At 42.2% G+C, this 11,162-nt stretch overlaps 1 protein-coding gene across 1 annotated transcript; it reads right to left on the reverse strand.

Moving 5' to 3' along the window:
* Positions 1-252: 252 nt before the first annotated feature.
* Positions 253-9,700, reverse strand: Clec4e (C-type lectin domain family 4 member E). Its single transcript, XM_005365335.2, has 6 exons — positions 9,598-9,700; positions 6,036-6,131; positions 3,858-3,947; positions 2,837-2,988; positions 1,924-2,039; positions 253-409 (listed from the first exon to the last, which is right to left on the reverse strand). The coding sequence occupies exons 1-6, from the start codon at positions 9,698-9,700 to the stop codon at positions 253-255; spliced, it is 714 nt and encodes a 237-aa protein (XP_005365392.1).
* Positions 9,701-11,162: the final 1,462 nt, after the last annotated feature.

The following is an 11,162-nucleotide window of genomic DNA, read 5'->3' on the forward strand; positions in this document are numbered from 1 at the left end:
ATAAGTAAACCATATGTCAGCAGGAAAGTCCATTTCCTCTCCCTGCATTTATGAGTGGATTACTCCGCATGTTCTGAAAACAATGGGCACAAAAAAAACCCTCACTTTTACTTATATTAGAGTAACACATACATATGTGGTTCTTATAATCTATAATAGATGTTTTCTCATGCTGGATTTTGGATTTGGGGTGTTGCTACACGCTTGTTCCTCCTTATGCATTCAAATCATGTCTTCTGTGTTCATTTGCATTTAGTCCAAAGGATTAATTTCTGGCATTTCACAGATCCAAGGCATATTGTAAAAACACGGTATATCATTCCAATTCTTCCTGGGATTTCCAGAGTCTCTTATGGTGACACAGTCCTCCACATAAACTATATTGTTAGGCTCCCCAGCATCCCAGAAGCTGTGAAGGGGAAACATAGGAGATTTTATTGTCTCAGGAAAAGGAGACAATATTGGCAGATGTTTCTGTCCCACCAGATCCCATAGCTGTTCAGTCACAAACACACAGAGGTCTACATTAATCATAAACTGATTGACTTATTAGCTCAGGCTTCTTATTAACTCTTATAACCTATATTAGCCCATAATTTTGTCCGTGTTAGCCACGTGGCTTGGTACCTTTTTCAGTGAGGCATTCTTATCTCGCTTCCTCTGCATCTTGGTGATGACTGCAGACTGAATCTTTCCTCTTCCCAAAATTCTCCTGTTCTCATTGTCCCGCCTCTACTTCCTGCCTGGTCACCCCACCTATACTTGCTGCCTGGCTACTGGCCAATCGGCATTTTATTAATCAAGTACAAGTAACCAATCTTTACAGGGTAAAACCATTGTTTCACAGCAAGACAACACATTAAACAACTTATGTATTTGTTATTTAACTATCATTCTGTGAGGTAAAATTATAATCTCCATTTTATCAATGAAGAAGAACCCACTTGCCTATGTCATCAGCTGGTGGGATCTTCCTGGATTTCTATACTGCCATGCAGTGCTGTAGATTTGGACCCAGAAAGAGATGTCGTGATATGGACTGGTGACCTGGACCGGCAACTGCACCGCCTCTGCGCTCCTACCTCATGCTACTCTTGCTCTTTGTTCTCCTAGGGCATCCTTCTCTGTGCAGTGAAGCATGTCTTCTCTGGATTCAGGGCAGCCAAGCCCTGGATTCATAACTGCTGCTTGTTAGCTGAGTCAGTCCCTTAGTCCCTTTGATGCTTAGTTTCCTCAAATGCTTGATAAAGATTAATGGTGTTGACATGTCTTGGAAATGTATAATTTCAATAAAGAGAAATAATATAAAACAAACTGCAAACTCTAAAATGCAATGTAATAATGACATAAGGTCATTATTAAGGGGAAAGGCAATAAGATCATAAGAATATTCTGCCCTTTCTTTCTTTCTTTCTTTCTTTCTTTTTTTTTTTTTTTTTTTTTAATTTTCAAGACAGGGTTTCTCCATAGCTTTTGGTTTCTGTCCTGGAACTAGCTCTTGTAGACTAGGCTGGCCTCGAACTCACAGAGATCTGCCTGCCTCTGCCTCCTGAGTCCTGGGATTAAAGGCATGTGCCACCACCACCTGGCTGTAATCTGTCCTTTCTAAATTACTATATTTCACTTATTTCTATTTTAGGGCATAAGATTAAACCTTATTCTTTTTAAAATCTACACTGCAATCAATGATCTGCAGTTCTAATTTCCTTATCATTTTCATCTATTATTTCTCTTCCATCCTTTTGACATTCCTAGGGAATGGAAGGCTTAGAAGCCTGTACCTCCAATTTCCCTTTCCCTGCAGCCAACATCACCAGGGATGGACCTGAACTTGTGTCGTCATAACGAACGCCAGTCTGAGAGTTCCCTCAGCGTGGTCTCACTACAATTACCTGGGACAGTTTTCCCACAAGTCATACTTGCCTCAGGGACTCTGTGAAAGGCGTGCCATCCACCCACTGCCACTGCCCCTCAACCACTTGGTCTGTCAGTCCAATATAAAACTCTTTCCTCTTGGGTTTTGTCTTAAAAAGGAATTCCTAAGGAAGAAACAGAATAATGGCAATAACAGCAATAATACTAAAAGACACGATCAGTTAGCTTGGTTCTGAAGAGATACTGAAAGTGATTAGTTTTCAGAAGAGGTGAAGCAGACTTGAGACTACACACTAAATAAGCATTCTTAACACTGTAAGCTTACTGGAGGCCATCTACTAATTTTTTTTATTGTGAGAAATTGCAAAAACATAATTAAATAGATAAAACCCCTCTAACCTCTAAAAGGAGTTTCTTTTTTGTTTTGTTGTTGTTGTTGTTTGATGCAGGGTTTCTCTCTAGCTTTGGAGCCTGTTCTAGAACTAGCTCTTATAGACCAGGCTGGCCTCAAACTCACAAAGATCCACCTGCCTCTGCCTCCCGAGTGCTGGGATTAAAGGTATGCGCCACCATGGAATTCGTTCAAAGTTGGTCTATAGCTAACGGCAGCCCACCCGAGGTATCTATTTATCATGAGAAATTAATCAGAGCCAGGAGACAATGGGTAGTAGTTGTTTGCCCTCATTCACACAAAGCATTCATCAACAAAATATTATTTAAAAGTCAGCTCCTTCTCCCCCTTCCCATTCTGGTTAATATCAAATCTCTTCTTGTAAATCAGCCCATTAAAGGTTCTCATAATGCCGCACCCAAAGTATGCCACGCGGCGAAACAGTGGTAGCGGCACCCATCTCAGCCTGCTCCTTTGGCAGACACCTGTGGCTCAAACTTTATGCATAGGTGTGGGAAGAAAGATCGGCAAGACATCCCATCGACACAGAGGAGCCTGTTCGCCAATTACCTGCTCTTCCGGAGTGTTGATAACCACCAGGTGAGCGCCCATTTCTGAGCAATTCTTTAAACTTGACGGCCAGGTCAGGGTGGTTGTAGAGAAAAAGTAACAACTGGACTGAAAACGTTTCCAGTTCAAAGGACAGCAGCTCCTGACAGAACCTAGAAAGAGAGAAGTTTCAGGGAGTGCCTGGGAATTTTGCTTGGGATCTGGTGGAGTCCAACACCAGGATCCCTGAGCTTAGAATCTCCCTTGTGCTCCGCACCTTACTCTTTAGGGCTGTTAGGTAACTCCAGTGTCAATAAACCAAGCAGCAATCATCTTTATTTTCTAGCTGTCAGGACCAGTAAGGACAGCGATATGTGCAGTTTCCCTGGGTCGCAGTTGCCACAGAACTCAAGTGTCTGTACTTGGGCTAGCAAGGTCACTCTTGAATTTTCTGTGGGTGACTCTCAAACAAACCCCCTGGACAGCTAAACCCGGATAAATGTTTTAGAACTACAGAATTTCGTTCATTGAATTTTATTAAATTAAATCTCTCTTAATTTAATGATAAGAAAACTGTCGCTCAAGGAAGTAATTTCCTTTGCCAGCGTCTAGGGGCATTTTGTTATGCCTTGGACTACCCTGATAAATGAGAATATTTGAGTATTTTTTTCCTTAGGTATTTTAAAATTTGCTGTACATGTTTTTCTCCTCCACTTCATTTTGGAAGCAGGTTAATAAAGAAAAACTTCCATTCCTGCCAATAAATCTTTTCTGAGTTGGCATTTAGAGGTGTACTTGAAATTTATCCTCAGGGTTTACTGTAACGTCCCTGAGATCTCTGACCCAGGGACACCTGAATTTCCAGTGCTTTGTCTCTCTGTTATCAGCAACCATGCCCCACTTCTGCACGGGCAGATTTTAGCATCTCGTTTGGAAAAACAGAAAATAATCCCAGTAGAGCTTCCTTACTCTAAAGACAGTCTAGAACCTAAAAACGAGTCGTCATAAATGCTTTAGTGTTCAGCTTTGCAGACGCTTGTACCTGACGTGACCCCGTAGCAGGAGAGCTCCTTGACAGTTTCATGGGCCAGCAGCTTTTTCTGCTCGTCAATTTGACTGCTGCGATACGTTACTGCAAGAGGAAAGGGCCCCAGTCAACACACTGCATTCTTTTCAGTAATGAACCCCTTTCCCCCAGTTCTCTGCTCGTCACAAAACGGGCAAGAGTGATCCGGAAGTTTCCTCACCACCTATTTCCCCCTCCACGCCGGGCTCCACTTCCTCAAATAAAGAGTAACCCACAGTTCATGGCTTTCCTGACTTAAAAAAAGAAAAAAACTACTTCAGATCAAAAATATGTTTGCCACTATCCTGAGTGAGGTAAGCCAGACCCAAAAAGAGGAACATGGGATGTGCTCACTCATTTTTGGTTTCTAGCCATAAATAAAGGACATTGAGCCTATAATTGGCGATCCTAGAGAAGCTAAATAAGAAGGTGAATCCAAAGACAAACATATACGCATCCCTCTGAATATTAACCTTCATCAGGTGAGGAAAGGAGACAGAGACAGAGCACCGGACAGAAATCTCAAGGTCCAAATCAGGAGCAGAAGGAGAGAGAGCACGAGCAAGGAACTCAGGACCGCGAGGGGTGCACCCACACACTGAGACAATGGGGATGTTCTATCGGGAACTCACCAAGGCCAGCTGGCTTGGGTCTGAAAAAGCCTGGGATAAAACCGGACTCGCTGAACATAGCGGACAATGAGGACTACTGAGAACTCAAGAACAATGGCAATGGGTTTTTGATCCTACTGCATGTACTGGCTTTGGGGGAGCCTAGGCAGTTTGGATGCTCACCTTACTAGACCTGGATGGAGGTGGGTGGTCCTTGGACTTCCCACAGGGCAGGGAACCCTGACTGCTCTTTGAGCTGATGAGGGAGGGGAACTTGATTGGGGGAGGAGGAGGGTAATGGGAGGCGGTGGCGGGGAGGAGGCAGAAATCTTTAATAAATAAATAAATAAATAAATTTAAAAAAATAAAATAAAAAATAAATTAATTAATTTAAAAACATGTGTTTGCAGTCCCTCCTGTGCCGAGTGCAACCATTTAGATGTTCCATCCACAAAGCAAATTTCTGTGCCTTTGACCTTGACCAGTCCGCTGCGCTGCAGGTTAGCATTTCATAGAGAAGACTGGCCGAATGATAGGGTCTGAGAGGAAAATGCCAAGAGCCCGAAGGGGGTAGAAACTATATCTCACAAAAAACGTGTACAACTGACTGAGATGCAGCCGTGGTTTTAGGCTAGTTGAGTTTCTGGCTTAGGAAATAGCCTGGAGCTTGAGGGGAATAGGAAGGAAAGAGAAAGAAATTGGCCCTATCAGTCCGGTCAGAAACCCGTTGCAGGGGACATCATAGGCCTAACTGAGCCGGTGAATACTGCTGTTCAGCTAAATTAACCCAGCATCAAGTTGCCATCTATGCATCTGTGTTTAGGTCTTCGTCAGAGCAGCCTCTCCTTCTGGTGAACGGCAGAGAATGCAGAAACGCACGGCCACTCACGGTGCTGAGAGTGAGTGAATGATGAGTGCTCAGCTCTAAATGAGACAAGTGTCGCCCACTTGATGGTCCAGGGAGCATTGCAGAAGAGGGAAAGGATGGAAGAGCCAGAAGACAAGGCGCCCCGACACAGCTACGGCAGTCATAGCCAGCAGCGGCTGCAGGTAACGGCACTGGGTTTGCCTTAGAGTGGACCCATTCGTTCCCAGGCATTTGTCGGAGGGGGACCTCAGGAAACCCTGTTCTCTGTTGGGCTCTTTCCTATTGTTAGATTCAGGGAGTGAGGGAGACTGTTCTGTGTACCCATCGATGACCCCAACATCCCCCAATGTGACCCCATCTGATGATCACATAGATGGCGTGTGTTAAACTAAATGGGTCACCAAACCAACCCAAAAGTCATGAAGCTGGAAAAGGGACTACGTGGGGACCGACAGTGAGGAGGGGGACAGGAGAGGCTGTGCGAGAAGGAGATCAGAATACATTATACACATGCAAAAACCTGTTAAAAATCAAAACCAGGCAAGAATAATAAAATATAGCATATATAAAACTGTGTAAAAAAAGACTCTTTGTAGGACAAGTGGTGCACCAAGCAAGAATCTACTGCTGTCTTAGCCATGGAGAAATGGAGTGCATTTGACTTTGAGAACCCACCAACACATCTGGTAATGAAACAGACACTGAGAAACAGGATGGAGGCCCCAGCCACGGTCCATGGGAGCACTTGGGAATTTCTGAAGCATCCTCTCTCTATAGGAAGAAAGACATAACACTATAAATCTTCCCAAAGCAATACTCAAAGGAGAATTGAGTCAATTCTATCCTTACTATGTCCTATTCACAATTGCCTGTATCTAGTGATGCCCAGGCTCGTCCATGCATTTTGTGTTGTATGGAGATGGCTTGCCCATGTATCTGTGTTGTATGGAGATTGCTGAGCCTTGCCCACCCCACCCCGCGTTAACTCAGGAGAGTTGTGTGGCAGCAATCTGCTTCCAGGGGCTGCTAGCCTGGAAACCACACCTTAAGAACCCCTGCTGTAATCCATTGCTGATTTTAAGGCTCATACTTATATGTATGAGTTTTTATTTCTAAATACCCCATTTAAAATGCTTCTACATTCTAGAGCCTTTTTCTTTTTCTTCTTCTTCTTCTTCTTCTTCTCCTTTTACTTCATTTCCCCCTTAGCTTTTCTAGTCTTTCTCCTAGTGTCATCTCCTCAGCATCTCATATTCAAGCTCATTGTTAATGAAATAAACCATAACAGTTCTGCAGTGGGTACTTCCTTTCCCCCAATATGCACTTTACGGACAGATAGAGTGAATTCCACAGAAGCGAAGGACTTGCTCAAAGATATTCAGAGTATCGCAGAAGGTAGGAACAGCGAACTGGCAGTCTTTCCTGGACTCCTCAGCCAGCTTTCTGCTAATCCTGATCTTTCTTCTCTTCCTTTTTCTTTCCACCCCACTCTGCACTTTTCCATTGCCCTAGCCCTTAGCAAACTCCTTGCCCGTTCTAAGAAGAGAGCTGTGCAAGCCAAGGAAGACTGGCAGACAGTACCTGTGAGGTGAAAGGCAGACGATTTCGGTGAATACATTTCTCTTTCTTCGCTCTCTTCTCTTCCTTCCTCTTCTCAGTTTAATAAGAGCCCGTAGAAAGTGAGTCTTGACAGGTGAATGCTTCCCCTGTTATTAACAGTACAACCCTAACAGATCCACTATAACAGTGTGTTCATGTGCTCTGTATATGAAGTCAGAGTTTCCCTTCTTGCACAAGGAGAGGGAGTTCATTGGACAACATGCCACTTCTCACTCCAGACCACAGAAGAGGAAACGATGGGCAGGTGGCAAACACCAAGGGAAATGGCTGAGGGGCCTGAAAAATCCTTGTTTTGTTTTGGTGGGTAAACGCTTGACTTTCTTCAGAGTCTAACTCTGGCACTGTGGGACCCAGCCATACATTCTAAATCCTGCTGTTTGGTTTTGTTGTATTTATTTATTTATTTATTTATTTATTTATTTATTTATTTATTTGCCTGTACCAAGGACACATTTGTTCACAGGAGGCCGAGACCCTGAATTCTCCCTGCACATAGCACACAGCCGGGCACACGGTGTGCACCTTCACAGGTTAGCAGCGAGAGTCTCTTTTCATGGGTTTTGTTCCTCTTTCCTGACCAGCGTTCGAACACTCACTGTGTGGACTCTGATCTCCTTTATCACGATGTTAACCGCTGGATTGTTTCCTAGACTAGCCGCAGGCCATTTTGCCAGCCAGTTCAGTTTCTTTCACTGATACACAACCTCTGCAGACTCACTGGATGCTTCAATCCTGTGTTTAATTATTTGGAAATTTTAGAGGAGGAACAGATTTGAATGTCAGAAGTAGCAATTTCGGCTAGACAGTAGAACGCAATGCTTCTCTGGAATCTTTCTGGAAGACACCACGAGTCACACAGTATCCGTTGTCCAAGGTTGTGGGTGTCGGGAGGCAGAATTGCTAAACACATGACTTAGTAATCCCCGTGCTTGATGAGCCGAGCTTCCTATGTGCTGCACAATATTTTTAGTCTCATGGAAACTCTCTATTATTTCAATAGATTGGAAACTTCCCTCAGTACTTTTCATTTTCAGACACCCAGATTTTTTTCAAGTATTTTAAATCATATTTTTAATGGGTATGGTTTGGCTGCGTTTATCACTAAAATTCCATCTGTAAAATTATTGTCCCAAGGGAGAAAGTTTTGTGGGCTTTAAGGGCTGAGCCCTTGCGAAAGGGCCTTAGCTTCTGCACTTCTGAAGGAATGTGACGTATTTCTGTCTTCTATGGTTTCTTGGCTTTCGTTGTGGTGTACCAACTTTATGAAGACCCAAATCATGGGCTGCCCACTCTTTGACTTGATGCTACAAACAAGCATGGTGAAAGAAAACTCTGTTTCCCTCATGAATGACCCACGTTAGGCACTTCATTATAGTGATGAAAAGGCACATAGCGTACACACACAGTATACACCATACATACAATCAATATACATATTGTTAGTAAAAGTTATTAAATTAAGAATTGAAATTATCATGGTAAGTTTTTTATTAATCTTGATGCATCAGTAATAACCCATATTGATAAAGTTATGTTAATGGTTATATTATTGACTATAAATATGCAACCAACTAGATATTAGTAAGTATTTTACTAGCCAAATATATTTATATCACTACATTTTTCTTTTGCACAATTGGTTATGCACTATAATGGGCTTCATTATGACATTTTCATGCATGTGTGTAATGCACTTTCATCATAGTCTACCCGCGATCCTCCCTTGTTTTCTCATTCTCACTGATGTTGGTCCCTCTTATGAGCTGGTCTTCCTACATTTATGATTTTTTTCCTGTAACCCATTGCATTTTACTAGGCTTTCTTGCAGGGTGCTGGGTGAGAGATTATTTACAGATGCGAACTCCTCCTAAGAAAAGGTTCTCCCTCCCCCATAAACCACTCCTAGATACAGAGAGGGGTGGAACCTCATGATCTTATCTGTCTTTAAGTCCTCAGGAAGAGGTGGGGCTTAACTGGACCCTCCCACCGGCTTGATAGTGACAGGCCTGAACGTGTATAGTTTTTGTGCTGGTAAACATAACCGCTATGAGATTAAGAAAGCAAAGGTGATGCCCTGCTCTGAAGACAATGATCCACTTCATTCCACTCCTTCCACGCTCTTACATATTTTTTCTCCCCTCTCCCACATTGTTCCCTGAGCCTTGTGGAGTGTGTGTGTGTGTGTGTGTGTGTGAGTTTTTGAGTGTTAGTGTGTCTGTGTCAGCATATCTGTGTGTGAGTGTTGTGTGAGTGTGTATATGTGAGTGTGTGTGAATGTGAGTGTATGTCAGTGTGTCTGTGTGGTCAGTGTGTATGTGCATGTGTGCTATGCCCTACTTGTGACTGAGTATTCAATAGTCTTTTATTCTCGTAGCTTTGACCAGCAGTGAGTTTCTGCAGTTACCACTGCCCACTGAAAAAGGGAGCATCTCTGATCTATGGGTATAGTTATCAGTTGAGAACTCTCTGTTCCATTATCTAGGCCATTTAAAAACTGAGTTCTTTGTTTTCTTGATGTTTATATTTTTGATTCTTTATTAGTCTAGACACCAGTCCTTTGTCGAAAGCATGGGTAGTAAAAGTTTGTTCCCATTTTGTGGATCGCCTCTTCACTCACCTGGTATATCCTTTGCTATGCAGTGGAGTCTGTGGTTGGTTGTCTGCTGTGCTGCCGGAGTCCTGTGCAGTAAGTCTTCACCAGTGCCTAGATACTGACGCATCCTCCTTACTTTTTCCTCCCAATAGTTTTAAAGCTTTAGGGCTTAGGTGGAGATTTTTGGTCCATTTGAAGTTGGGCTTTGTGCAAGGTGAGAGGTAGTGATCTAGCTTCATTCTTCTACACGTGCGTATTCAAATTTCCCAGCACCATTTGCTGAAGAGGCTACCTTTTCTCCGATGCATAGCTTTGACCTCTTTGTGAAAAACTCAGTTGTAGTTGTGTGGACTTGTGTCTGGGTCATTTATTCTCTTCGCCTGGTCTGCGTGTCTTTGTGTCAGCACTATGTCGTTTCATTACTAGGGGATGTAGTATCATTTAGATTCAGTTATGATGATACCAAGTACTTCCTGTATGGTTGCTTCCGCTATCACTGGTCTTTTGTACCACCAACTTGCTTTTAGTAGCATGACTACTTCGACTAGATTAACCTTTGCAATCTATAAGCTTGACATATTTTCCTATTCTCTGGTGTTTTTTTTCCCTCAATTTTTGTCTTCAGAGTCTAAAAGTTTGCACTATTAAGGTTTTTTTTCTTGTTTCCTTAGGTTTATTCCCAGGTTTTGTGGAGTTGTTGTCTCTCTCTCTATCTCTGTCTCTTACTCTCTTTGTGTGTTTATTGGAACGTAATTATTTCCATGATTTCATTTTCAGTATTTGTCCTTGCTAAATAGGAAGACTCCCAATTCTTGTGTGCCTACCATTTGATGAACGTGTTTATCATCTCTATGAGGTTTTTGGTGGCGTCTTTAGGGTTTGTTATGTGTAACGTTGTATCACCTACAGTTAAAGATAATTTCACTTATTTTCCCATATGTGTGTGTGTGTGTATTCTTTTATTGTTACTCTAGATAACACACTCTATTGAATAGGAGTGGAGAGAGTAAACATTCTTACATTGCTTCTGATCTCAGTGGGAATTCTTTTTCTACAGGATATGGACTATGGATTTGTTTTATGTCTTCATAATGTTGAGGCATGCTCTTTCCATTCTGAGTCTCTTTCAGGCTTTTGTCATGAAGACACGTTGAATTTTTTTCAGAATATGAATCTATTGAAATGATCATGTTTCTATCTTTGAATCCATTTAGTTGATGAACTACACTTATTGATTTTTGTATGTCAAATCATCCCAGTATTGCTTGAATGAGGCCAACTTGATTACTGGGCATGATCCTTCTAATATGATCTTAAATTTTGCTTGCAAGTATTCTATTGGCTTTTTGTGTCTATGTTTTCCAGGAAGATCAGACTCTAATTTTAATTTCTGTGATGTCTTTATCTGTTATTGTTATCAGGGTAAAGTGGTCTTTATAAAAGAAGGATTTAGAAGGATTCCTTTCTTTTTCTCATTTTATGAAATAATTTGAGTAGTAGTTGTTGTAAGCCATTTCTTGAAGTTCTGGTAGAATCCTGCAGTGAATCAATCTTGTCCTGGACTTTCTTTTACTTTGAGGGAGTATGTT

This window comes from Microtus ochrogaster, unplaced genomic scaffold, assembly GCF_000317375.1.
Source record: "Microtus ochrogaster isolate Prairie Vole_2 unplaced genomic scaffold, MicOch1.0 UNK1, whole genome shotgun sequence".
Lineage (NCBI taxonomy): Eukaryota > Metazoa > Chordata > Mammalia > Rodentia > Cricetidae > Microtus > Microtus ochrogaster.